This window comes from Gasterosteus aculeatus, chromosome 1 (genome assembly GCF_964276395.1).
Source record: "Gasterosteus aculeatus chromosome 1, fGasAcu3.hap1.1, whole genome shotgun sequence".
Lineage (NCBI taxonomy): Eukaryota > Metazoa > Chordata > Actinopteri > Perciformes > Gasterosteidae > Gasterosteus > Gasterosteus aculeatus.
This window is the reverse complement of record NC_135688.1, coordinates 31,131,824-31,158,686: the sequence shown is the minus strand read 5'-3', so window position 1 is coordinate 31,158,686 and position 26,863 is coordinate 31,131,824. Positions and strand designations below refer to the sequence as shown.

Below are 26,863 nucleotides of genomic sequence, written 5' to 3'. Positions count from 1 at the left end.
AGTCCCAACGTTACAAACGTTGAGAATAAATCTTTCGTTTGTTGGTGATTAGGAAACTAAAACTCTACTTCTAGTTCAGTGTGATTATAAACTAACAATCGAGCTGAAAGGGAACAACGTGTGTGGTGACATTCGGCTTCTGTACCTTGGACACATTTCGTAATATCTAAACGTTCATAGTTTAACTATTTGCTCTGAATTGAAAAAGACGGAGAAAGGTTCTTCTCTGCCTGAAATACATCCCGCTCCGGAGGTGAAGCAGATCTTCCTAAATGACATTGAATAGGAAGAAGTTGACCTTCTCTATCAGCTCTGTATACGTTCTTCGGGTTGTGAGGTTTTCCCTGTCAGGTATAGTGTAGTTTTATTCATTGTACTGCAGTAAAAACTCGACTTGGTGTGTTGTTATATTTGGATGCGACTCGACCACAGGGCAGCTTGTGATGTCCAGATGTTTTATGACAGCGGATGGTTTCCAGATGTTCACAGAGGAAGAGAAGAGTTGGTCTCTGACTGGATGGAGAAGGAGACAATAACAGTAAATATTACAGGTACTCAACTGTTAAAGTATTTTATTCAAGTAGAAGCAGCCTTGAATTACAACAAAAAACGACCAATAATCTCACATTTGGTTTGGTTTGTATTCGTTTTTACAGTCAAACAAGTTATCCATCACTTCTCAATCATAATCAATCATAATCAATTCCCCATTAACAGCAGGTCACTTCATTACTGCTTCATTAAACCACTTTGTGTTGCAGCATTTCCAAATCTGTGTGTGCTGCCGTCTCATTGGCCGTGGATATGGTGGGCGGGTCCTTCATGACGCCCTCCGCCCAGTCCACAAAGTGGGCCACGTTGGCGTACACCCCATAATACCCCGGGTGTGAGCAGCCCCGCCCCCAGCCAACCACGCCGGTCAGGAAGTGGGTGGAGCCGTGGAGCGTCACCAGCGGGCTCCCGTCATCGCCGCGGCAACTGTCCTGTCGCCCCTCCAGGTACCCCGCGCACAGCATGTTGGCGGTGAAGTTGAACTGGGCCTTCTGGGAGCACTGGGAGTTCAGGAGGATGGGCACGGACATCCTGCGCAGGACTGGGGAGACGGGGGCGGAGGGGGCGTCGGCCTTGTTGCCCCCGCTTGTCCTCTTGCCCCAGCCGGACACGGTGTGGTAGCGGGTCGCCAGCAGCTCCCGCTCGGCGAGGCCTCTGGTGGGCAGGCAGACAGGAAGGGCGAGGCCGCTCAGGGCGGCGGGGCGGGTGAGACGCAGCAGCGCCACGTCGTTGTCACCGGTCGCCGGGACGTAGCCCTCGTGGGCTATCGCCATGGAAACGGGCAGCCGCTGTTCCGTGCCTTCGTGCAGGTCCAGGTTGTGTTCCCCTGGTTACAGAGAGGCGTTCGCTGCGTCAACTTCATTTGACAAAATGACTTTTGTAAATATCTTTATGCAACAATCTTCAGAAAACACCTGTAGATCAATACTCCTAGTTTACCAAGTGATGAGAAGTATGGATGAACTACCTGCTACCACCACGAGGCTCTGAGGCAGGTTGCCGTGGATACAGTGGGCCGCGGTGACGACCCAGTCGGGTTTGATCAGAGCGCCTCCACAGTGACTGAGTCCGTTGAACTGGACCAGAACCTAATGGAGGGAAGGAAAGCCTCTGAGTCCCCTGAGGAAGAACCGCTGACCCTCCAAAGACCAAGATTTAAAAAATGGAGACAGATTCCAATTGTCTCCAGAGGACGAACCACTGGAATGACCTCTATGACTCGACGGTAACGCGCCTCGTTGTCATGACGCCGCCTCATTGTGCGCCGAACACGCCGCAGGACTCTTGAAGCATCATGTGTGGTCCAATTCCAGCTTTTCCTCCGCGTCAACCGGGGAGGAAAAGCTGGAGAAAAGGGAAATCCCACAAGTGATCGGTTTGATCAGTTTGATCGGTTTGATCGGTTTGATCGGTTTGATCGGTTTGATCGGTTTGAACAGTTTGATCGGTTTGATCGGTTTGATCAGTTTGATCGGTTTGATCGGTTTGATCGGTTTGAACAGTTTGAACAGTTTGAACAGTTTGATCGGTTTGATCGGTTTGATCAGTTTGATCGGTTTGATCAGTTTCATCGGTTTGATCGGTTTGATCAGTTTGATCGGTTTGATCGGTTTGATCGGTTTGATCGGTTTGGGGCAACGTGAGCTTTTACACGCAGACGCTGGAGCCCCCTGCGTGTCCCCTGCGTGTCCCCTGCGTGTCCCTTGCGTGTCCCTTGGGTGTCCCTTGCGTGTCTTTTCACGCCTCCTTGCGTGCGTCGACCCATTTTTCTAGACCAGCGTGTAAAGCGGCGCAGCCTCCTGCAGCACCAGGCTGTGATTGGTCTCTGACTACGTCCTTTACGGAGTCTCACGTCTCCGTTTTCACAGCACAATACGGCCGTTATTAAAAGGAAGAACGTTTACGAGAGAACGGATCAGACTGAAGAGCTTTTAAATATGAGCGCTTGTACAAGTCGTCATTGGCGGACTATGAGGACGCCGGATGGCCTCTGATTCATGGAGGGAGATCTCCACCAACGAGGGAACAAAGTCGTGGAGGAAAATACGGGACAAATGTGTCCTTGATGAAAAGCAGCAGTGTGGATGCACGGGGCAATAAAGTCTATGATCAATAAATAAAGCAACCAGCGACTTCCACACACAAAGACGTGACTCTCCAGGTCGTCTTCAACAGAACACGTGACTCCACCTGTTGTTCTGGAGGTGAATCGCTCTGCAACACACGCACGACTTTACAACCAGGAAGTGAAACCAGTGCGTCGACGCGACGTAAAGACGCAGACTCATCTGTTCGTGTGTTGCCTAGCAACGCCCCCCAGCTGTTACTGGGTGGTAAAGTACAGCCTCTCGTACCTTATTGCTCTAATATTCAGTGCAGTGATATAAAATGATGTAAAAATGCACATATGGTTGTCTGCTGTTTGTTAAAGAGATTTATCCCAGACCGCTGGGGATCCCGTGTCTGCAGGTCGTCGTGGCGACGGGGAGCATCTCGGCGCTGATAGGCTGTCATAGACGTTGTACGTGATCCTCTGAACGCACTTTACCTGCCAGGGACACTGTCCTCTCGGGCATTGGTTCCCCCCCACCAGCCGGGTCTGAGCCCCCACAGTCTGGTTCACGCCGGTTTCCGGAAGCTGACCACAGGGAAACTCCACTGCAACACAGAAATACAGGAACACAGCGTGAGGAAGTAGTCAAATCTATTACAAATGACTTACAAAGAATACATCATCAGTCATTAGTTTTTAATTGAGAAAGCAACTCAATGTAGAGCAGTAAAAATCTAAATTAAAATATCTACCTCAAATGTGTACTAAAGTACTTATTTAAGTCCCTTCACCTGCAGGATGAATATGTGAATTTATTAAGCTGTTATATTGGTAATAATGAGCCGAAGCATCGATCGCTGTTCATTCTGAACCATGAACACTAATCTGTAAATAGTTCATCTTTTCTGGAGCGACGATGAGGAGAAGCGTTTAACTTTGTTCTGCTGCTTCCAGTCTGCTGCCCCCGCTGGTCACAAGCTGAACTGCCCCACCAAGAAGAATACTCCGATAATCTGTGTGCTATTACTAGTTCAGTTAGTACTTGTACCCTGGGCGACACACCGCCGGCCGTCCTCCCCCAGTTTGAACCCGTCGGCGCACGAACATCTGCGGCGTTCCCCCGAGCCGTCGCAGTAGTGCTCACACTGGCCGTTGTTGTAGAGACACTTCAGGAAGTCCTCGACCTCTGAGGCGAGTCAAGGTCAAACCACCAACATGTTCATTCATACAATGTTGTGATAAATGACTTTAATCATCAGCGTTATATTATTTACCTGTCTGACAGAACCGCCCCTCAAAGCCCTCGGCGCAGTAGCACTGGTACGTCGTCTCCAGGTACACGCATGTCCCGTTATTACGGCACGGGTTCTCCAGGCAAGGGTCGCGCCCTGAGGGTATGACGTCACACTTCATCCTTTATCAGGACCAGCTGGTTATTGAGGTTCGGGTCAGAACCGCGAACGAGCCTCTACAGAACCTTTGATCTCTAAAGAAACTGTTGAGTCATCAGCTGTTTGTTGTTCAGAAGAATGAGGATCAATAATGTTCATCCATCCCTGCATTATCAATAAACGGATCATAATCTCCGAATATGAAGCTCATCAGGGTTTTTACTTAAATATATCTTTATTATTAACCGTATTCTGCTTCTGCCCTAAAATATGAACATTATGACCAGATATGTTAAAGTTCTTACTCACGATTATAAGACAGCCAGAATTGTTTCTGTAAAGAAATATATCTTTTTATTTTATGTCCCACAAATATTCATTATTCATCATAACTTAATTCCTATATATTGAAAAAGTGGAATGGAGGTTTGAGGCTCACCGTGCGGCCGTCGTCCTCGAACACCTCACGCGCCTCCTCGTAGTCGCAGATCTCCTCCCTGCACTCCCTCTCCAGGTCTCCTTGCTTCAGCTCCTCCAGGAAGCCGCTGTTGGCTCTCCTCCGCCTGGCCAGCAGCCCGAGGGCCTCCTGCTTCTCCACCCGCACTGAACACATCGCCACCACGCCGTCAACTCCCAGCTTCAATCTGCATTCATGTGACACTGATACATGATCAGAACCTCACAGCTCATCTCTCCTGCCGCAGCAACGCCTGACACCAGATCCAGGACCAGGACCAGGACCAGGACCAGGACCAGGACCCTGGGACAGCAGCTCCTCTCCAGCATGATGAGTTCAGAGTGACTCAACACAACAAGGACACGGGGCGTATCAATGCTTCTATTGAGCAACGCCCACCGACCTCTGACCCCTCATCAGGCTGGTAGACACGCCTCCCAAGTTAGTATCAGCTGGAAGTACTGCAAGTACACAAGTACTCCCAGCTTGATGCAGTAACACTATACTATGAAAATACTACAATAAGATAGGAACATCCTCAAGGTCTTTTATTATGTTCGTACACTGAATATACAATTAAATATATAGGTTAAATATGTTATTAAATTATGTGAGAGAAATAATAAAAGCTTAATATCAATGATAATAAAGCCAAACGAATAATAATATTAATAATAAAGCCATAATGTAATAATATTATAATTATTTTATATATGTAATATTTCATTTTGACAGTAAAGCTATATCAATAGTAAAAGACTTAACAATTTTTATCAATAATAGTAAAGCAATAATTATAATAATAATGCAAACTTAAGGAACTTAAAACTTAAAAATACAACGTGGATGATTTTGATAATGAAGCCAAAATATTGGTAATAAAGCCTTAATAATAATGATAATAAAGACGCATGTTTGGGGAAAATGTTTCTTATTGTCCAACATATTTTCATGTTATCGGTTTCAGAGAAATTGGGTAAGTAGGGATATAATCATTTCATCACATCGATAATAAAGCCGTAATAACATTATAACTTCAGGCCGTCCCGTTGAGTGCTGAAGCCTCTCCGATGTGGGCCGTGTGGTTGTGGATCCAGTCCAGGTAGTTGGAGACCCGGGTGTAGATGCCGTACTGGCCCGGCCGGGCGCAGCCCCTCCCCCAGCTGACGATGCCCAGCAGGAACCACGTCCCCCGGTACTCGGTCACCAGGGGCCCGCCGCTGTCTCCCTTGCACGAGTCCTGGCGGCCCTCGATGTACCCGGCGCAGAACATGTTCTGCGTGAGCCGCACGCCGCTCTCCTCCTGGCATCGCTGGGTCCGGATCCTCGGAACCCGCAGGCGGCGCAACAAGTCCGAGGTGGGGCCCTTCTCCGACATGCGCCCCCACCCGCTCACCGTGTGTAGGCCCACCGCCCACAACTCGCGCTCCGCCAGCCGGCGGGTGGGCAAGCAGGCCGGCACGGCGTAGGTGGAGTACCGGACCGGCCCCGCCAGGCGGAGGAGCGCCACGTCGTGGTCCACCGTGGTCTTGGAGTAGTTCTGGTGGGTGATGACCTGGGAAACCTGGAGGCGCTGCTCCGTGCCCTCCAGCACCTCTGTGTTGTGCTCACCTTGGGGACGGACAGAAGGGTTAACCATAATGGTGGGTCCGTAGTTCTGCTAGGTTCTGCTGGCTCTGACCCAGGGGGATTCGTACCTGCGATCACCTCCAGGAAGCGGACCTCGACGTCCTCCATGCAGTGAGAGGCTGTAAGGATCCAGGTGGGTTTGTAGATCACTCCTCCACAGAAAGCTTTTCCTTTGTGCAGCAGTAGAACCTCCAGGACACAGCCAGAACCACCAGGAAGAAAAAACAAGTAGAATCAGAACCACCAGGAAGTAGAACAAGAGAAACCAGAACTACCAGAACCGTATGTCTTAGATCCGTCTCAGCCTGACACCCGTTGTTTTTCATAGAGTTCTGTTTGCTGACACTTTGGACTCCGGAGTCAAAGGAGCAACATGTGTAACCAGCGTGCGTGACCGCTGACCTTTGACCTCTGCCTACCTGCCAGGGGCATTCTCCTTTGGGGCACTCTGTCCCCCCGACGATCCGAGCCAGGGAGTCCGGCGACTCCAATTGGTTCTGCTTCAGAACCGGAACCATTCCGCAGGCTATCGGTCCTGTAACCATGGAGACGAGATCTGATCATCTCAACGTGCATGAGCTCACGAAGCAGATCTTATGAATGTGTGTATGTACACACAGCTGTGTGGGACACTTAAATGTTTCAGATCATCAAACAACTTTAAATATTAGACAAAGATAACGCAAGTAAACACAAAATGCAGTTTTTAAATGAAGGTTTTTATTATTAAGGGGGAGAAATCCGGACATACTGTGTGAAAAGGTGATTGCCCCTAAACGATAAGCGGTCGGGCCGCCTGAGCAGCAACAACGGCCATCACGCGTCTGGCAATGAGTCTTTTACAGCTGTGGAGGGATTTCGAGCCTGAACCTCCTTTTTAAGGTCATGCCGCAGCATCCCACCCGGATTCGGGTCGGGACTCTTGACGAGGCCACGTTTTGGGCCACGTTTTGCCATTTGTGGATAACTGCTCTCACTGTGAGACTCACTGCTGGAGGCCCAAAGCTTTAGAACGTAACCTTTTCCACGCTGATAGACTCAATCACTTTGTTTCATAGTCATAATAATGATAACCTGTCGATGTGCAGCTCCTCCCGTCCTCATCCAGGAAGTAGCCGTCTGCACACGAGCAATTCAGCCTTCGTCCTCCCTCGTCTTCCTCACAGAAATGATCACAGCCTCCGTTCTCCAGGAGACAACTTTCATGAACCGTCGTGGAGTCTGAGACCAGGGATACATCTTAATATGTTAAATAATCTATCATAAACTGCTCAACCAGGAACATTAACTTGATAAAATAAGATAATATATATAACAAAAACAAATATATATTTGTCTGGTTTTTCTGTATTCTATCGTGTAAACATTTCTATGCATATATATTTATATAGTATACGGCCTGATAACAGCCCAAAGTCCTGCCCAAGAGGACCCATAACAGAACCCTGAGGTTCTCCACAACAATGAAACATCAGTGATGTTCACGTCTGCTCACCGAGCTCACAGTTCAGTCCGCTGAAGCGAGGGAGGCAGAAGCAGCTGTAGGACGAAGCCTGAGCAGAGCAGCTTCCTCCATTTTGACAAGGACTCGACAAACAGGCGTCTGGTACTGAAACACACAATAGTATTAGATGTACTATTGTGTACGATAAACCATTCACATGCCAGTAGATCAACCTGGAACCAAAAGAACTGTCAGGAGAAGACTTTAAAACAAAATGTGTCACTTCAAGATTATTAATTGTTGCGACTCATTTTCTCATTTAAACTTTTACAATAGATCAGTTAAACGCAAACGATTGTTAAACACAGAAAAGTTTACAAAGAAAAACAGACAATAACCGACACCACACATCTCATTGGAGTTAATCTACATAACCTCAGATGTCATTTATATCCCCGCTCTGGTCTGAAGATGGTTCAGGATCAGGGTCCTGGACCTTTGTTAGCATCTGTTAGCATCTGGCTAACGAGGAAACAGAAGGTTGCTTACGGCTGTACGTCCTCCAGAACTCGGCCTGGGGAGAGAGAGAGAGATCATCAGGTCTGAAGCTGACAAAGTGGGTTCCACAGTACAGCACCGATCTCACCGTGGTCCGGTCGTGCTCAAACACCTCCCGGGCCTCCTCATAGGAGCACCGCTCCTCAAGACACTCCCTCTTCAGGTCCCCCACCTGCAGCTCCTCCAGCCAGCCCGAGTTGTACCTCCGGGTCCGGACCTGGACGACGTTGGCCCGGTCCGTGTCCAGGAGGCCATTGGCCCGATCAGGGTCCAGGAACACTTCCAAACAGAGGGGGAAGAGGTCGTTCCTTACATACGGTTCCTGTAGCACGCTAAAGGAAGTTTAACATCAGGCTGAAGATCCAACTGTTCTTCTTCTGTGGTACTTTGACCTCCTCACCTGAAGCTGACCGGCAGCTGGAGAAGACGAAGACAAAGGTGAAGAAGACTCTCATCCACATAGTTGGCTTTCAGTTTGCAGCTGTGCTTGTCTGTGAATCCAGAGGTGCAAAGTCCCCCCCGCCCCCCTTACCTCCGCCCCCTAACCCCCCCCGCCCCCCTTACCTCCGCCCCCTAAACAACCCCCCCGCCCCCCTTACCTCCGCCCCCTAACCCCCCCCGCCCCCCTTACCTCCGCCCCCTAAACAACCCCCCCACCCCCCTTACCTCCGCCCCCTAACCCACCGCCCCCCTTACCTCCGCCCCCTAACCCCCCGCCCCCCTTACCTCCGCCCCCTAAACACCCCCCCACCCCCCTTACCTCTGCCCCCTAACCCCCCCGCCCCCCTTACCTCCGCCCCCTAACCCCCCCCCCCTAACCCCCCCCCGCCCCCTTACCTCCGCCCCCTAACCCCCCGCCCCCCTTACCTCCGCCCCCTAAACACCCCCCCACCCCCCTTACCTCTGCCCCCTAACCCCCCCGCCCCCCTTACCTCCGCCCCCTAACCCCCCCCCCCCCCCTAACCCCCCCCCGCCCCCTTACCTCCGCCCCCTAACCCCCCGCCCCCCTTACCTCCGCCCCCTAAACACCCCCCCCCACCCCCCTTACCTCCACCCCTTACCTCCACCCCCTAAACCCCCCCCACCCCCTTACCTCCGCCCCCTAACCCCCCCCCCCACCAGACCAGGTGCAGGTCCTCGCCTCGATGGGTTCCAAAATGCTGCTAGCTTAGCACAAAGACTTATTGGAGCGGAACCAGCTCACACAGAGTTGTTTACTTTAAATACTCCTAAAGAAATAAACAAACATGAACACAGAAAGTTCTCTTGTCTTTATTTCGTTCACCAGAACTATTAACCACCATTAAGACGTCTCCTCAGTAAAACGTCTCTGACGTCTCTTTAATATAATTTCTCCTAAATAAGACGTCTCCTAAATAAGTTGTCTCTTTAGTAGGACGTCTTCTTCACAGTGTTCTGGTTACGACCCGTATTCAGGCGCTGGACATCACATCCTCGATCCAGACCAGGAAGTTGCTGACCTTGGTGTAGATGCCGTAGAGGTTCTTGTTGGCACAGCCTTTTCCCCAGCTCACCACACCCGTGAGGAACCAGGTCTTCTTGTAGCGGGTCACTAGGGGCCCACCGCTGTCCCCCTTGCAGGCGTCCCGCCCGCCGGACCGAAACCCGGCGCAGACCATGTTCCCAGTGACCTGCAGCCCAGTGTGCAGCCGGCAATCCTGCAGCGGGACCCGCGGCAGGGTCAGCCGTTGGAGCACGTTGGCGACGGCCCCGTTCTGTGCCAGGTGGCCCCAGCCTGACACGGTGGCGTGCCGGATGTTCTCCAGGGTTCTCACAAAGGTGCTGTTTTTTGCTGGGAGGCACACCGGCACCACATAGGGGCCCAGTTTCACGGGTCGGTGCAGCCGGAGCAGCGCCAGGTCGCTGTCCCAGCTGCTCTTGTTGTAGGCGCGGTGGATCAGAACCTTCCGCACACGCCGGTGCTGCTCGGTGCCCTCGACCCTCGTCAGGTCGTGTTCGCCTAAGAGGGGGAGGAGGTCAGAGGAGGAGTGGGACACAACGGAGGAGGTCAGAGGTCAAAGAAGGAATGGGACAGGAAGAAGGAGGTTACAGGTCAAAGGAGTGGCCTTCTCACCCACAGTAACGTTGAAGACTGCGGCGGGTTTCCTCCAGACGCAGTGGGCGGCGGTCAGAACCCATCGGTTGGACACAACCACAGCGCCGCAGATGAAGGTGCCGTTTTCCTTGAGTAGAGCCTGAAAACAGAAAGTTGGGTGACCATCATCATGCGGTCTGCACCACAGGTAACGCGTCTAGGTTCTTACCTGTACTCCAGGTAACTACAAGTTCTTACCTGCCATGGACAGTGACCTTTGGGGCAGATCTCGCCGTTCACTACCCTCGGGCCAATGAAGTCCCGACGCATTCCGCAGGCCACCGAATCTGAACCAGAGGCATAACAGCGTGATGGGGGGAGCTAACATGTAGCCACCTAGCTGCTAACATGTAGCCGCGAAGCTACTGGGTCTCTTTCGGTCTGTGTAGGCGGTTTCTACAGGTGTCGCGAGGGAGTAAATAAGGTGATGTGGGGTAGCTGATGTGTGTGTTTTTAAGGTGTTTTTTCTCCCACACTACTCCACTTCTCCGCTCTCCTCACTGGATGGGGTCCAGCTTCCATCCAGGACCTGGTCCAACCCGACATCCCGACCCGCACTCTCCTCTCTGCATGTGATAAACTGCTTGTTCCTCCTCACTGAGAGCAAAACACTCGACTAGATCTCCACTCTTTGCTGTCCTGCTCCTAAATGGTGGAAGGAGGTCTCTGAAGACATCAGGACCACAGAGAGCCTTCACATCTTCAGACTAAAGACACACCTCTTCAGACTCTACCTCCACTAACACACTAACTAACTGCAGCACTTACATTGGACTTATAATGGTTCTTATCTACAGCAAGTTGCTTATTTGATGAAATTGCTCTTTCTTGTTTCTTGTTCTTCTGAGTTTGTCTCCTTATGGTTGAAATGCACTTATTTTAAGTCGCTTTGGATAAAAGCGTCAGTGTCATGTAATGTAACGGTAACTTGTGGTTACTCAGGTAAAGTCTGTTGCTATGGTGATCAACATGACGCCTACGTGGTCGCTACGGCATTTAGGATCAACAATACAGAAGAAGAGTGCATCGCTGACCTGAGGGGGGCAGACAGGAGCTGGCGTCGGTGTGCAGGCGGTAACCCGGAGCGCAGAAACACACGTGAGGACGATCCCGGAACCCCCGGCAGAAATGTTCACAACCGCCGTTTCTATAGCGACAGCCGTGTGAGGTCACAATCACTGCGCAGGGTCACAGAGAGACAATTTAAATCCCTTCTTCTTCTTCACGAGCGGTCGGTGAAATAATGAGAACACTACCTTTGTCACAGTGGTTGCCGTGGTAACGAGGTGGACATTTGCAAGAGTAAGTGTTGACCAATCGGGTGCACGAGGCTCCGTTCTTACAGGGAGATGACAGGCAGTGGTCCACCGCTGCAGACAGGTGAGACAGGTATGATCAGTGTCCTCAGACGTTAACAGGTGAGACAGGTATGATCTGTGTCCCCAGATGACGTACTTGTGTAGAGCCTCCAGAAGTTCTCCTGAGAGGAGAAACAACGCTGGTTAACCACGGTAACTACGGTAACAGGACCCTGTGTCACAGCAAGAGGAGGAACCCACCAGCTGCTGAGGCAAGGAGAAGATCTCCTTGGCCTCCTCGTAGGAGCACTTCTCTTCCAGACACTCGCGCTCCACATCGCCGCTCCTCAGCTCCTCAAACAGGAAGTTGGCTCGACGAGAGCGGTGCAGGAAAACGCTGGCCTCCGGTCTGCTCACGAACACGCCCACTTTATTTACACATGCACAAGGAAAAAGGCTCAGTGCTTCGTGTGTAAAAGCTGCATTCTGTGTAGCGACCAGCAGGGGGCGACTCCTCCGGTCCCATAGAAGTCTATAAGAAAATGACTACTTCTCTCTTGAGTTATTCCCTCAGTAAACACGAGTTATTCCCTCAGTAAACACGAGTTATTCCCTCAGTAAACACGAGTTATTCCCTCAGTAAACACCAGTTATTCCCTCAGTAAACACCAGTTTATGGTCTCTAGTTTCAAGTCTTCAAGAAAAAACAGAAGTTGACATAAAGGAAATCAAGATGGCGATGGACGAAAACAGGCTAAACCAGTGAGTGAAAGGTTGCTGGACATATGCTAAGCTAACAAAGTGCTAATGCTTTGACTCAAACATACAAAACACAAGACCTTTGTTTTACTCCAAAGTAACCTAAAAGTACCTCGTCATTTACAATAGCTAAGCTAACATGACAACGTAACTTGACAAACTTTTCACAGAATTCTACGGCGAAGAGAAGTAAAAGACTCGACATCTGATATGAAAACTGAAGAAGAAGGAACGCTGACACTGACCTTCGGGAACCCCGTTGCATGCTGGGATGGTAGCGATGAGGAGTCGAAGGAACAAGAGTTGCCTCGTTTCTCTGCCGACGGACGCCATGTTTGTTCTGATCAAAGGTCAGAAAAACACACAGGACCCTCTCGCCGATACGAGATACAAATACTGCAGTACTGCTCCCTCGAAGTACCATTATCAGACTAAAAAGTACAATGTCTCTCATGTACAACTCTTTGCTTCATTTATCTGACTTCAAGAAGTTTTGCTGTCGATAAAACGCCTGAAAATAAGTCCCTTTATTCAACAGTACAAGTAGTATCAGCTGAATAAAGTAACATTTTATACTAATGTGTCGACTAGTACTACTGCATTATATCATGTGTTTACTGTGTGAAAGGTTTTCAAAATAGTATTGCAGGAAAAAGTACTTTATTTAAAGGTAAACAGCATTAAAATATGTTGTAATTAAAAACAATAAGCAGAATAATTGATCCTCGTTTTTATTACTCGTACACTCATGATACAATAAATGAACGCCTGATGCATTGATTGATGTTTAATCATTGTTAGCATTAATTAGAGGTCACTCCATGTGCTTCAGGACGTCTGGAATGAACTCCTGGGCGTCTCTCAGCTGGTCCCTCCACTCCTGTGGGACCCCGCCCCCCCCGGCGCCCAGCAGGGCCCCCAGCGCCGCCCCGCGGTTGCAGTTCTCACCTGGAACAGAAATCTAATTATATATCATAACGTAACATATCTTAGTGCCTTTATTAGCTCCTTTAGCATAGGAAAGGAGCTTCAATACTTCCTTTACTAGTTCCTCAATCATAGGAAACACTGTTTCCGCTTCCTTGACCCTGTGATGTTCTCCTCAGAGGTCTGCGTGAAGTGGTTAGGAAAGGACGCTAGGAGGTGACCCTCCCACTCAAAGCTTCTGTACGAACCTCCACAGTTGGCGTTGGCCAGGATTCCCCCGGTGATGTCATCGTGGAACTCGTGAGCCAGGTAGAACAGGCTGGACAGAGCTCCTGTTGGGTCAAAACAAACACAGGTCAGGGCTTTCTCAACAGTCACATGTCCCTCTGAACACGTCACGTGACCCTCAACAACGCGTGACATGATCCCGCGTGGACCTTTGGTGTAGCAAGCCAGGCCCAGGTAGCTCACGGCGCTCTGATGGACCTTCAGCTGCTTGTCGGAGCCCCGAGGGAACCTGCAGTCACACAGATGGGAAGAGGATTTATTGTGAAAGATCAGCAGGAAGTGGGGACTTTTGATTGACAGCTGGCTTCACAGAGAGCACGGAGCACAAAGGAAATAAAGACTGGACTCTCTGGAGTTCCTTTGTCGATCAGATTCATTGATCTACTGATCATGAACCCGATCCTGGCTATATTGATACCTGGCTGCCTTGCGTGCGTAGCTGCGGGACTCCTCCCAGGCCTCCAGCCTCCTCAAGGCTCGCTCCGCCTCCTGCCGCACACTGGCCCCGCCCAGGACGGCGTGCAGCGCCCGGCTGTAGATGGACACATACTCGGGCACCTTCGGGTGCGGGTGGGTGAGCTTCACGAAGTCCACGGCGGCTGAGACCTGAGGTCACAGGTCAAAGGTCAAAGAGAGAGAGAGAGAGAGGGAGGGGGGGGGGTCGTTGCGGGTGCACGGGAGACCAACCGCTTGGTCCTCATTGGCCGAGGCGGAGAGCAGGATGAAGGGGAGGGTCATGGGAAGGCAGCCAATGGCATCCAGCTGGCCGTCGGGGGAGGAGGAGCTTAACATGCGCCTGCTTCGCTTCTCTGCAAACGCCAGAACCTGGAAAAAAAGAGACTCCAGTAAAGACGGAAACTCAGCCAAGGCTTGTGTCGGTGGGTGCGTTTGTTTTACCTCACTGGGAGAGGTGGGCCTGGCATCCTGCCAGCTGGAGAAGAAGGCGCGGTGGAAGGACTCAGCGTAGGAGTCGCAGTGCGAGCCCTTCGTGGTCAGGAAGCTGACGTAGTCCGACATGACGGCGGCTCTGGCCTCCGGCTCAGAGACATCGCTGAAACCCCCCGAGACGAGAGACAGGAAGACCCGTAGGGAACAGAGGACATTTAGGGTGTTGTCCCCAGACTGAAGACCTGAGGAAGATGAAAAAGGATCACTGAAGACCACAAACCCATGTCTGTATGAACATGTTGGGCCGAAAATACATCACTGATTTTTAAATTCCACACTTTCTTCCAGAAAAGGGGACCATGACTCTGTACCCTGGTGTTGGTAGACTGGGACTCTGTACCCTGGTGGTTGTAGACTAGGACTCTGTATCCTGGTGGTAGTGGACTAGGACTCTGTACCTTGGTGGTAGTGGACTAGTACTCTGTACCCTGGTGTTGGTAGACTGGGACTCTGTACCCTGGTGGTAGTGGACTAGGACTCTGTACCTTGGTATTAGTGGACTAGTACTCTGTACCCTGGTGTTGGTAGACTGGGACTCTGTACCCTGGTGGTAGTGGACTAGGACTCTGTACCTTGGTATTAGTGGACTAGTACTCTGTACCCTGGTGTTGGTAGACTGGGACTCTGTACCCTGGTGGTAGTGGACTAGGACTCTGTACCTTGGTATTAGTGGACTAGTACTCTGTACCCTGGTGTTGGTAGACTGGGACTCTGTACCCTGGTGGTAGTGGACTAGGACTCTGTACCTTGGTATTAGTGGACTAGTACTCTGTACCCTGGTGTTGGTAGACTGGGACTCTGTACCTTGGTGGTAGTGGACTGATCCTCTGGAGTTCTTCCACAGGTCCAGCTTGTCGTGAAGGATCACATTACCAACCACGTCGGGTCGCTTGGTGCCGGAGGACCAGGCGGTACGACCGCTGCCGGCTGGAACGAACAGAACCAGCACCAGACTTAACCACCAGAACCAGGTCTTGGTGAGGGGTTGGATGGGTGGGGGAGAAGGGGGGCGGACGGTCTCAGTTACCGGTGTTGGACAGGTTGAGGATGCTGGAGGGGTGCCGGTCCCTTGGAGACATGAAACCGCAGATCCAACCGCCGAAATCCCTGGTGATGTCATCAATGTTGTAGTACCAGTGGACCGGCATGGCCATGGAATCCGCTGCACACATGGCCCACAATGCATTGTTCACGGATCGCCGTACCGGAGACATCGCCGCTAAGGAGAAAGTACCACAACTTCATGTAGTATTATATATAACTTAAGTACTCAGTCTGCACTAACAGTCTTTGATGTTACATTACCAGCTTTTCAACAAACCCCAGAGTGACACTTTGTTGGGCGCTACGGTGGACTGGGGGGGGGGGGGGGGGGGCGATGCTACGGCGGACTGGGGGGGGGCGATGCTACGGCGGACTGGGGGGGGGCGACACTACGGCCGACGGGGGGGCGCTACGCCCACGGGGGGGGGGTTTAGGCGCGGATGACATGCTCAATGCGTGACACTTGCATTACAGACTGAGTTGCTCTCTCACAGAAATACTTCACCATGTGGGTCAACTGATCAATTCAACTTCAATTTGTGCAATAGTGACCAGATCATCTCACAGGAAGTCATGGTGTAACGTTTAAAAAAAGGCGCCAAACAAAGTGACCTCAAAGTGAACAAATATAGTATATGTTTAATATAAATATTTAGTCTCCTCACCTCTCAGTCTGTAGAAACAGTACTTGATGTAATATATTCGATTTATTGTTGTGTTTCAAAAATGAAGAATCTCCAGACGGACAGAAGACCTCTTGGATTGAAGAGTTAAAATCAAAAGTATTTAATAAAAGAAAGGGTGCAGAGGCCCTAACACATTTCCAATGGATGTGTTAAGCCTCTGGGGCGAATGGGGGGAACATGTTGGGATTTGTGTTCTGCCATTAACAAGATTCAATGTCCGGTGCACAGTGTGTCTTTTTTGGTCTCTTTAATCTGTGCCGCACATATAACTTCCAACGCCAATTTACTTGTATTACATTACAGCTTCCGGTTAAAGGCACCACACAGCAGACGAAGTCACCTCCATGGAGCTGCGACACGGTCAGTTTGCTTCCCAGCCACACCTGTGCTTGTGTCAATGCGCCACCCTGTGGTCAAAAGCAAGAACTGCACGTCCCGATTCACCCGGTGTTCCCTCAAAATAAACAAAAGCCCCAAAACCTGCATTATGGCTCCAACAAAGGGTGTTGTGCTAAAAAGAACCTCTCAGCTAAGGAGCCGCTGGTCTCTGCAATGAAACGAACAGGCCACAGGGCCCATTGACCCCCCCATAGCGAACTCTAAACCATGGGTGCCTACAGGCAGTGTTGTAGTGGTAAAATGAGAGGTGGGTAAACCATGAATTCTGTGATCATACAGACCTTGACGCGATGCAACGCAACACAAAGACTCTGTAAGGCTGTCCTGGCTATAATGCATTATGCTATCAGTTAAAGTCATACAATCAATGACCGTGAATAAATGTGCTTGTAGTTTATTAAATTTCAAGAAAACACAAGTTAACACACCATTAAGGAATGAATCCATCCGAACTGGCGGGTTGATCCGCAACGTGTGTGTTTCCACCCTGATTGGTGGAGCAGCCGCAGGCCGCTGATTGGAGGGTCACAGACCAGACAGCGCGGATGGCAACGATTGCTACAGCGTTTATATGTTCAACAATATGAAATGTAGTGTTTTAAAATGACACCACATTTATTTCAGATTGTTCCAACGGAAGAATACAAGACGCATGGAACTTTGAGGTGCGTAAACGCTATTTCCAAATTCCAGACGTGCGTTTACTCTCCACTACAGCCCTGCCTACAGGTATTCATGCAGATCAGTAAAGGTGTGAAAGTTAGTAACCACACCTCTGGGAGTGGTCTCCTGGTGAGTTCAATGTCTCTCAGTCAATACCAGTTGTGGTGCTATCAAGTATTACATGCATGCATTTGAGCATTTTGGTTGGTTACACTATGACTACAATCATAGCTGTACATTGGTATTATTCTATTGATTAGTTTCAAAATTACAGTGTTTTAACAATATTCATTATTGTATTGATTAGCATAGAATCATGGCGGTTTTCTGGTGTACACTAAATGCATTTTATTAATTTCTGAACCGGGTCGTCAGTTTATTTCTAATACCCTACAATATTTAATGTTAGGTAGTATTTAGTCTACTCACCTGTCAGTCTGTACTTACAGTACTTCATGTAATATATTCTATATATTTAGGTAGTATTTAGTCTCCTCACCTTTCAGTCTGCGATTCTCAGCCCTTAATGATTCCACATTTTAAACTTGCATAAGTTTTGTTCCACTGTTACAAAACTAAACCGGAAGTGGCTAACGTTAGCACCGTCATGCTAACATTAAGTTCTAGCTGCTCTCGCTAACTAGGGTCACGTCATAACCGGATGCAGTGAGGTTCATGATGGGTTTCCGATCTTAATGTGTTCATTAAAATGCTTCATTTCATAACCGGTGTTACGTGGTTGAGCCAACGTTAAGTCTCATATCAGTGGGTTTTATGCCCTGCGCTGAGGCTACAGGCGTAAAACTGCGTTCAGCGTACAAATACTTTCAAAAACCGTGACTCGGGGTGTATTGAATTAATTATATCAAACAATGTCTCTTGTTATATAGGTTATATAACACAAACTGTTAAGAGGCGAAAATCAGCCTGAAAAACTCTGCCCAGGGAAGCAGTTTTTTCTACGGTGGCCGTTGAGCATCACAATTAACCACAATATGGCCAAACGAGAACGCAAATGGAAACACAATGATGATAGCATGATGCTAACGTCACCACATTAACCGTTGTTTTGTGTCGCGCGGCCATTACAAATTATGTTATACATATGTGTGTGTGTGTGTGTTATAAGAACATATTAATGTAAGGGAATTCCTCACCAAACTAGTTAACACATATGATAGTTGTTAGCGACCCAGCTGAGCTAAGCTAGGTGATTGCTAACATATTAACGTCTGAGACCGAGATGGAAGAAAACCAGTTGGATCCTTTAGAAGTGGGTAAGAACTACGGTTTTAACTTTTAACTACGTAACGTCACCACATACGTAATATGTGAGGAGGACGCAACCCGTTGACGCCATTAGATACGGGTCAACGGTTAGAAAAGTTTGTGGACTCTCAAGTTTAATATAGACGTTTTTTAGTGTGGTTTTGGAGTCTACATGGACCTTGTCCAGGTTCGACACGGTTGGTTTATTGTGGACCAGGTCTGATGAGGTTTAGACGTGAGGATTCATTTCAATGTTTTCCAGAGCGAGCTAAATCCTTCTGGGCCGAGGAGGACGTGGACCAGGTGTTCAGTGGCGTGTTTGAGTACCTGGGTAACCTGAAGAGGGTCCTTAAGAAGAACACGGCCTCTGATAAAGGTTGGACTCTTGGTTCTTCTTCATTGATATTGAGCTGGACTTCCTGTTTGGCTGATGGTGACTTCCTGTTGTGTGTGTGTGTGTGTGTGTGTGTGTGTGTGTGTGTGTGTGTGTGTGTGTGTGTGTGTGTCAGAGTATGTTCAGGGCCTGAAGCTGCTGGATAGTCTCAAAGGACCTCCGGCCTCCTCTCAGGAACCCTCCGTGGTCCAGGTGGTCATCGGCTCAGGTCACCAGGCTTTTATTGTGAAAAGAAAACTGTACTGTTGTCATAACCAGACATTCAAAATGTTAACATACATTAGCTGTGTCTCATTTGGTGGGCTACATCCCCATGACAACCCGGGCTTGTGGTCTACGTGGGCCGGGTCCTACAGAGACCGCATAGGCTGAACCGCGCGCCCCTGATATGAGACGGTCTGTCCTACAGACTTAAAGCTTGAGTCACCAGCCTTTTCTCCACCGCTCCCGTTGCCTAGCAACCTGCTGTGACAGTAAAAGTCTTAACAAGTGTATAAAATGCAGATGGGAAAGGTAATGTTCTTATTCAGTTTAATTTAGGGAGATATGCTTCACCTGAGGAGCATGATACATTTCAGACAGAGAAGAACATTTCATTGTATTTTAAATAGTTGTAATACATTCAACTTGGTTCGGCCGTGTACTTGCAGCTGAAAGTAATATTGCAATATTAAGGCAAAGGAAATCTATTAAGACTGTAAATAAAACCACAGTAACACGTTCATTAACTTGTAAGCAAATGCTTTTTATTATTATCTTGCATATACAAGATAACTTAACTCACTTTAAGATATTACAGAATATGTCAAAGGTGCAGAAACTCAATGTTACCACACTAAACTAAATGTATAGTTAGGTTATAATCACACTAAACTAAATGTATAGTTAGGTTATAATCACACTAAACTAAATGTATAGTTAGGTTATAATCACACTAAACTAAATGTGTAGTTAGTTTATAATCACACTAAACTAAATGTATAGTTAGGTTATAATCACACTAAACTAAATGTGTAGTTAGTTTATAATCACACTAAACTAAATGTGTAGTTAGTTTATAATCACACTAAACTAAATGTGTAGTTAGTTTATAATCACACTAAACTAAATGTATAGTTAGGTTATAATCACACTAAACTAAATGTATAGTTAGGTTATAATCACACTAAACTAAATGTATAGTTAGGTTATAATCACACTAAACTAAATGTATAGTTAGGTTATAATCACACTAAACTAAATGTGTAGTTAGTTTATAATCACACTAAACTAAATGTGTAGTTAGTTTATAATCACACTAAACTAAATGTATAGTTAGGTTATAATCACACTAAACTAAATGTATAGTTAGGTTATAATCACACTAAACTAAATGTGTAGTTAGTTTATAATCACACTAAACTAAATGTGTAGTTAGTTTATAATCACACTAAACTAAATGTATAGTTAGTTTATAATCACACTAAACTAAATGTATAGTTAGGTTATAATCACACTAAACTAAATGTATAGTTAGTTTATAATCACACTAAACTAAATGTATAGTTAGTTTATAATCACACTAAACTAAATGTATAGTTAGTTTATAATCACACTAAACTAAATGTATAGTTAGGTTATAATCACACTAAACTAAATGTGTAGTTAGTTTATAATCACACTAAACTAAATGTGTAGTTAGTTTATAATCACACTAAACTAAATGTATAGTTAGTTTATAATCACACTAAACTAAATGTATAGTTAGGTTATAATCACACTAAACTAAATGTGTAGTTAGTTTATAATCACACTAAACTAAATGTATAGTTAGGTTATAATCACACTAAACTAAATGTATAGTTAGGTTATAATCACACTAAACTAAATGTGTAGTTAGTTTATAATCACACTAAACTAAATGTGTAGTTAGTTTATAATCACACTAAACTAAATGTATAGTTAGGTTATAATCACACTAAACTAAATGTATAGTTAGGTTATAATCACACTAAACTAAATGTGTAGTTAGTTTATAATCACACTAAACTAAATGTGTAGTTAGTTTATAATCACACTAAACTAAATGTATAGTTAGTTTATAATCACACTAAACTAAATGTATAGTTAGGTTATAATCACACTAAACTAAATGTATAGTTAGTTTATAATCACACTAAACTAAATGTATAGTTAGTTTATAATCACACTAAACTAAATGTATAGTTAGGTTATAATCACACTAAACTAAATGTGTAGTTAGTTTATAATCACACTAAACTAAATGCATAGTTAGTTTATAATCACACTAAACTAAATGTATAGTTAGGTTATAATCACACTAAACTAAATGTATAGTTAGGTTATAATCACACTAAACTAAATGTATAGTTAGTTTATAATCACACTAAACTAAATGTATAGTTAGGTTATAATCACACTAAACTAAATGTATAGTTAGGTTATAATCACACTAAACTAAATGTATAGTTAGGTTATAATCACACTAAACTAAATGTATAGTTAGGTTATAATCACACTAAACTAAATGTATAGTTAGGTTATAATCACACTAAACTAAATGTATAGTTAGTTTATAATCACACTAAACTAAATGTATAGTTAGTTTATAATCACACTAAACTAAATGTATAGTTAGGTTATAATCACACTAAACTAAATGTGTAGTTAGTTTATAATCACACTAAACTAAATGTATAGTTAGTTTATAATCACACTAAACTAAATGTATAGTTAGGTTATAATCACACTAAACTAAATGTGTAGTTAGTTTATAATCACACTAAACTAAATGTATAGTTAGGTTATAATCACACTAAACTAAATGTATAGTTAGGTTATAATCACACTAAACTAAATGTGTAGTTAGTTTATAATCACACTAAACTAAATGTGTAGTTAGTTTATAATCACACCAAACTAAATGTATAGTTAGTTTATAATCACACTAAACTAAATGTATAGTTAGGTTATAATCACACTAAACTAAATGTATAGTTAGTTTATAATCACACTAAACTAAATGTATAGTTAGTTTATAATCACACTAAACTAAATGTGTAGTTAGTTTATAATCACACTAATCAATAGGTTCAGTTATATTTCCGGTTCTTGATAACATGAAATATAAACTATGACCCACGGGGGGGCTCAGGTTAGGGGGGGGGGGCAGCATGATCAGATGTGTCCTCTGAATCGACAACATTGACGGGCCGCCCGACCAGATGAGACGCAGCCAAACGATGAGGTAGTTGTTGGACATCTTATCTTGGTGGTGTCTTTGTGTCCAGATGAGCCACGACTGGCCAAGTTCTCCCACTCGTCCTCCACCACCCCCCCCCCCAACGGGACATCCGGCTCAGCAGCCCCCCCTTCAGGGCGAGAGGAGCTGCTTCCACCTCTGACCCCCGTCCAGCTGCAGTACGAGCCCCACCCCTGCTGCAAGGTCACACATGTACACACACTGTACTACACACTGTACACTATACACACACTGTACTACACACTGTACACTGTACACACACTGTACTACACACTGCACACTGTACACACACTGTACTACACGCTGTACACTATACACACACTGTACTACACACTGTACACTGTATACACACTGTACACACACTGTACTACACACTGTACACTATACACACACTGTACTACACACTGTACACTATACACACACTGTACTACACACTGTACTACACACTGTACACTATACACACACTGTACTACACACTGTACACTGTACACACACTGTACTACACACTGTACACTATACACACACTGTACTACACACTGTACTACACACTGTACACTATACACACACTGTACTACACACTGTACACTGTACACACACTGTACTACACACTGTACACTATACACACACTGTACTACACACTGTACACTGTATACACACTGTACACACACTGTACTACACACTGTACACTATACACACACTGTACTACACACTGTACACTATACACACACTGTACTACACACTGTACACACACTGTACTACACACTGTACACTGTACACACACTGTACTACACACTGTACACTGTACACACACTGTACTACACACTGTACACTGTACACACACTGTACTACACACTGTACACTGTATACACACTGTACACACACTGTACTACACACTGTACACTGTACACACACTGTACTACACACTGTACACTGTACACACACTGTACTACACACTGTACACTATACACACACTGTACTACACACTGTACACTATACACACACTGTACTACACACTGTACACTGTACACACACTGTACTACACACTGTACACTGTACACACACTGTACTACACACTGTACACTATACACACACTGTACTACACACTGTACACTATACACACACTGTACTACACACTGTACACTGTATACACACTGTACTACACACTGTACACTATACACACACTGTACTACACACTGTACACTATACACACACTGTACTACACACTACACTGTATACACACTGTACTACACACTGTACACTGTATACACACTGTACTACACACTACACTGTACACACACTGTACTACACACTGTACACTGTATACACACTGTACTACACACTACACTGTACACACACTGTACTACACACTGTACACTATACACACACTGTACTACACACTGTACACTATACACACACTGTACTACACACTACACTGTATACACACTGTACTACACACTGTACACTGTATACACACTGTACTACACACTGTACACTATACACACACTGTACTACACACTGTACACTGTATACACACTGTACACACACTGTACTACACACTGTACAGTGTACACACACTGTACTACACGCTGTACACTGTACACACACTGTACTACACGCTGTACACTATACACACACTGTACTACACACTAAACACAATACACACACTGTACTACACACTGTACACTATACACACACTGTACACTATACACACACTGTACACTATACACAAACTGTACTACACACTATACACACACACTGTATACTACACACTGTACTACACAGTACACCATGCACACACTGTATGTACTACATGTTGTGTACTACACGCTGTGCTGTGAATACTTTACTTTGTTTTGTTGTTTCTTCTCAGGCCTGCCTGCCCTGTTTACCCATAATGCCTCAGTGCACCCCTGCATTCTGGGGTCAGAACCCCCTCAAGGTGCCGCTGCTCTGCGGCTTCAAGAGGCTGAGCGCCGTGCCCCTGATGATGTCACTTAGAGGGGCGGAGCCACCCCTCTCCGCCGAGGAGGAGGATTGGGACGTCCTCTATAAAGCGCCATGTGGGCAGAGCCTCCGTAACCACGACGACGTGATGCGTTTCCTTTTGGCCACGGAGAGCTACGACGTCCTGCAGGTTTGTGACGGTGGGGGCGGGAGGGTCTCTGTAAACGTGATGAAGAGGGACAGGCACGTAAATAGGAGAGACTCCGGTCAATTTTCAAAATCAAACATTTTGCCAAAGACAAAGTCAGATGACCGGTACCGGTCGGTGGGCGCCGGTCTGGAAGCACGGTACCGGTCGGTGGGCGCCGGTCTGGAAGCACGGTACCGGTCGGTGGGCGCCGGTCTGGAAGCACGGTACCGGTCCGTGGGCGCCGGTCTGGAAGCACGGTACCGGTCGGTGGGCGCCGGTCTGGAAGCACGATACCGGTCCGTGGGGGCCGGTCTGGAAGCACGGTACCGGTCGGTGGGCGCCGGTCTGGAAGCACGATACCGGTCCGTGGGGGCCGGTCTGGAAGCCATGGCAGTAAAAGTACTGCGCCTGCTGTATCAATGTACCCTGATTTCAAACCTCTCCCCAGGTGGACTTCTTCACCTTTAACCCCTCGGTTCAGCTGGACCCGCCTCCTCCGGCGGGCCCCCCGTGCCCGGTGATGGACTTGAGCCGGGGGTTAGAGCCCACGCCGGTGCAGTTATGCGTCGGGGACGGCGGCGCTCGGCCTGCCGAGTTCCGCTACAGGAAGGACCGCTGGCCGCACGGCTGCTTCCTGTCCCGCGGCCCGGCGCTGTTCCAGGTTTGCTGCGACTGCAGCGACGGATGCAGCGACGCGCAGCGCTGCGCCTGTGCCGCTGCCACCGCGGGGGGGCGCCGCTACCGCTACCACCGCCTGCCGGAGTCCGTCCCATCAGGGTGAGTGTGATATAATAGAGCTTAAGTGCTCTTGGTGCCATTGAAGCTGGAGGTGACCTCACACTGTTCCCTGATTGCCACCCCAGCGTGTACGAGTGCGGGCCCTGGTGTGGCTGCGTCCGGGCCCGCTGTCAGAACCGCCTGGTCCAGAGAGGGATCCGGGTCCGCCTCCAGGTCTTCCGGACCGACCGCAGAGGCTGGGGCGTGTGTTGCCGCGACGACCTGGACCGCGGCACATTCGTGTGCATCTATGCAGGTGAGATGCCCCTCCCCCGGCCTGCGATTAGCCGACGGGCGGCCTGACCGGCGCGGTGTGTTCAGGTGTCACGCTGCAGAAGGGAAAGAGCAGCGCTGAGCCGTCGCCCCCCAAGCTGACCAGGACGGACGTCCCGTCGGACGACGAGGTGGAAGTGGTCACTGAGTGGCCCCCCCCCCCCGCGCTGGAGAGCCGGAGCACCTTGCTGGAGCCCCCCCAACCTACATCGCCCCCCCTGCACGTCCCCGTGATCCAGAGCCCCGCCGAAGCCCCGCCGCCTGACCGGGACCAGGTACCAGTACTATTGTACTTCTACTCCGTTTTACTACATTCACCTTCTACTTATACGGTGGTGGAAGTATCCAACAAGTAAAAGCACTGATATCACAGTAACTACTGCATTCCCTGAGGAAAAGTTAGCAACAGAGCTAAATGCTCAGCTGAGGGGGGGGCGGGTGGGTGCTACGTTTCCATGGAGACGCAGTTGTCGCCTTCATCTGAGAGCAGAGCATCAAGCTAATGCGTGGAACAGATTTTCAAAATAAGATTCATTACAATCAGTAATTTGACTTCTAAGTTGCGTCCCCAGACGGTGCTGGTCGGGGTCCCGGAGCCTCCGTCAGGTGACCCCCCTCCGCCCCTGGGCAAGGACTTTGCCATGACGACAGAGACGACAGTCAGCGGCGTGAACAGGACGGAGACGCAGAGGAGCCTGAAGAGGCCGATGGAGGCGGAGGACGTCTACTTCCTGGACGCCAGCAAGGAGGGAAACGTGAGCCGCTTCATCAACGTAAGAGCATCGACTAACAGTCGCAGACAATGTGGGGGAGGGGACTTCTGTTTAACCTTTGACCCCGCCTCTGCTCCCCACAGCACAGCTGCAGGCCGAACCTGTTCGTCCAGAACGTCTTCACCGACTGTCACGACTCCGGCTTCCCCGTGGTCGCCTTCTTCACCAGCACGTGAGCAGGAGGATGTTGTTGTTGTTGTTGCTGTTGTTGTCGGCGTCGGGTTCAATAAACGTCTCTCTCTCTCTCTCAGGGTCGTGAAGGCCGGCTCTGAGCTCACATGGAAGTACTCCACCGACAATAAAAGCCAACTGGAAGTGCCCTGTCTCTGCGTTAGCAACGGTTGCCAGGGACATTTTTCTATTGGCGAGGAGCTGTGTGACGTGTGTGAGGTCAAAGGTCAAGGTGAAACACAGTAACCCACCGAATGGACAATACACATTTCATTCTGTATGTTTTTTTCTGAATGCAATTCAGCAAATCCTTCCAGATGTTTTATTTTAAAACACCATCACACGGTTTCATTTCAGAGGTCACATTTGGTATGAAGGACACCTTTATTTTGAAAACTTGTCTAAAAAAATCTGCCTGTAAATTGTTTTTTAACTCATTGCAGCTACTAACCCTCTTATTTGGAAACATTTGTCACTATCTGATTCTAGTCATTGTTGTTATTTAGTGTTTTTGTACAACGTTTACTCTAAATAATTAAACAATAAATGAAAAACCTAAAACTGAAACATAATAATAAACATATGCGTGCTTATAATA

At 47.6% G+C, this 26,863-nt stretch overlaps 5 protein-coding genes across 8 annotated transcripts; 1 reads left to right on the top strand and 4 right to left on the bottom strand.

The window, feature by feature from the left end:
- Positions 1–555: 555 nt before the first annotated feature.
- f7i (coagulation factor VIIi) lies at positions 556–4,841 on the bottom strand. The gene is made up of 8 exons (XM_040173921.2): positions 4,680–4,841; positions 4,436–4,599; positions 4,306–4,330; positions 3,880–3,993; positions 3,654–3,791; positions 3,101–3,210; positions 1,520–1,640; positions 556–1,378 (listed from the first exon to the last, which is right to left on the bottom strand). The coding sequence occupies exons 1-8, from the start codon at positions 4,780–4,782 to the stop codon at positions 741–743; spliced, it is 1,413 nt and encodes a 470-aa protein (XP_040029855.1). The 5' UTR covers positions 4,783–4,841; the 3' UTR covers positions 556–740.
- A 526-nt stretch (positions 4,842–5,367) lies between these two features.
- On the bottom strand, positions 5,368–8,605 carry f7 (coagulation factor VII). The gene is made up of 8 exons (XM_040173935.2): positions 8,485–8,605; positions 8,173–8,363; positions 8,076–8,100; positions 7,578–7,691; positions 7,157–7,303; positions 6,502–6,617; positions 6,151–6,271; positions 5,368–6,064 (listed from the first exon to the last, which is right to left on the bottom strand). The coding sequence occupies exons 1-8, from the start codon at positions 8,543–8,545 to the stop codon at positions 5,490–5,492; spliced, it is 1,350 nt and encodes a 449-aa protein (XP_040029869.1). The 5' UTR covers positions 8,546–8,605; the 3' UTR covers positions 5,368–5,489.
- A 735-nt stretch (positions 8,606–9,340) lies between these two features.
- Positions 9,341–12,644, bottom strand: f7l (coagulation factor VII, like). The gene is made up of 8 exons (XM_040173817.2): positions 12,503–12,644; positions 11,760–11,926; positions 11,656–11,680; positions 11,457–11,570; positions 11,235–11,378; positions 10,399–10,487; positions 10,180–10,300; positions 9,341–10,065 (listed from the first exon to the last, which is right to left on the bottom strand). The coding sequence occupies exons 1-8, from the start codon at positions 12,588–12,590 to the stop codon at positions 9,518–9,520; spliced, it is 1,296 nt and encodes a 431-aa protein (XP_040029751.2). The 5' UTR covers positions 12,591–12,644; the 3' UTR covers positions 9,341–9,517.
- A 328-nt stretch (positions 12,645–12,972) lies between these two features.
- Positions 12,973–18,332, bottom strand: LOC120817518 (uncharacterized). Of its 3 annotated transcripts, none has more exons than XM_040173850.2 (9): positions 17,712–18,332; positions 15,448–15,639; positions 15,225–15,347; positions 14,370–14,602; positions 14,160–14,297; positions 13,891–14,078; positions 13,622–13,701; positions 13,433–13,516; positions 12,973–13,205 (listed from the first exon to the last, which is right to left on the bottom strand). In XM_040173850.2, exons 2-9 carry the CDS (start codon positions 15,632–15,634, stop codon positions 13,072–13,074), a joined length of 1,167 nt encoding a protein of 388 aa, XP_040029784.2. In that variant the 5' UTR covers positions 15,635–15,639; positions 17,712–18,332; the 3' UTR covers positions 12,973–13,071. The 3 variants fall into 3 exon arrangements, with proteins under 3 accessions (XP_040029784.2, XP_077959945.1, XP_040029775.2); XM_078103819.1 differs by lacking the exon at positions 17,712–18,332 and adding an exon at positions 17,642–17,684; XM_040173841.2 differs by lacking the exon at positions 17,712–18,332 and adding an exon at positions 16,978–17,062.
- Positions 18,186–26,863, top strand: setdb2 (SET domain bifurcated histone lysine methyltransferase 2). 2 transcript variants are annotated; one of them, XM_040173805.2, is made up of 11 exons: positions 18,186–18,489; positions 18,744–18,857; positions 18,991–19,083; positions 22,166–22,320; positions 24,008–24,271; positions 24,720–25,048; positions 25,135–25,304; positions 25,370–25,596; positions 25,894–26,094; positions 26,178–26,266; positions 26,346–26,863. In XM_040173805.2, exons 1-11 carry the CDS (start codon positions 18,456–18,458, stop codon positions 26,509–26,511), a joined length of 1,842 nt encoding a protein of 613 aa, XP_040029739.2. In that variant the 5' UTR covers positions 18,186–18,455; the 3' UTR covers positions 26,512–26,863. The 2 variants fall into 2 exon arrangements, with proteins under 2 accessions (XP_040029739.2, XP_040029730.2); XM_040173796.2 differs by having other exon boundaries at positions 25,882–26,094.

Bases quoted from the DNA above. Each gene is read 5' to 3' on its own strand.
- f7i (XM_040173921.2), bottom strand. From the start codon at position 4,782: ATGCTGGAGAGGAGCTGCTGTCCCAGGGTCCTGGTCCTGGTCCTGGTC. The intron at 3,792-3,879 runs GTAAATAATATA...GACTCGCCTCAG, and splicing joins GGGGCGGTTCTGTCAGACAG to AGGTCGAGGACTTCCTGAAG. The intron at 3,211-3,653 runs GTACAAGTACTA...TCTGTGTTGCAG, and splicing joins CCGGCGGTGTGTCGCCCAGG to TGGAGTTTCCCTGTGGTCAG.
- f7 (XM_040173935.2), bottom strand. From the start codon at position 8,545: ATGTGGATGAGAGTCTTCTTCACCTTTGTCTTCGTCTTCTCCAGCTGC. The intron at 8,364-8,484 runs GTGAGGAGGTCA...TCTGTTTGGAAG, and splicing joins CAGCTGCCGGTCAGCTTCAG to TGTTCCTGGACCCTGATCGG. The intron at 6,618-7,156 runs GTTATCATTATT...CCATGGTTACAG, and splicing joins GAGGAGCTGCACATCGACAG to GACCGATAGCCTGCGGAATG.
- f7l (XM_040173817.2), bottom strand. From the start codon at position 12,590: ATGGCGTCCGTCGGCAGAGAAACGAGGCAACTCTTGTTCCTTCGACTC. The intron at 11,681-11,759 runs GTGGGTTCCTCC...TTCTCCTCTCAG, and splicing joins TCTCCTTGCCTCAGCAGCTG to GAGAACTTCTGGAGGCTCTA. The intron at 11,571-11,655 runs GTACGTCATCTG...ACCTGTCTGCAG, and splicing joins CTTCTGGAGGCTCTACACAA to CGGTGGACCACTGCCTGTCA.
- LOC120817518 (XM_078103819.1), bottom strand. From the start codon at position 17,669: ATGAAGTACTGTAAGTACAGACTGACAG. The intron at 15,640-17,641 runs GTGAGTAGACTA...CTTTCTCCTTAG, and splicing joins CTGTAAGTACAGACTGACAG to CGGCGATGTCTCCGGTACGG. The intron at 14,079-14,159 runs GTTGGTCTCCCG...CTGTGACCTCAG, and splicing joins CGGCCAATGAGGACCAAGCG to GTCTCAGCCGCCGTGGACTT.
- setdb2 (XM_040173796.2), top strand. From the start codon at position 18,456: ATGGAAGAAAACCAGTTGGATCCTTTAGAAGTGG. The intron at 18,490-18,743 runs GTAAGAACTACG...AATGTTTTCCAG, and splicing joins GTTGGATCCTTTAGAAGTGG to AGCGAGCTAAATCCTTCTGG. The intron at 24,272-24,719 runs GTTTGTGACGGT...ACCTCTCCCCAG, and splicing joins AGAGCTACGACGTCCTGCAG to GTGGACTTCTTCACCTTTAA.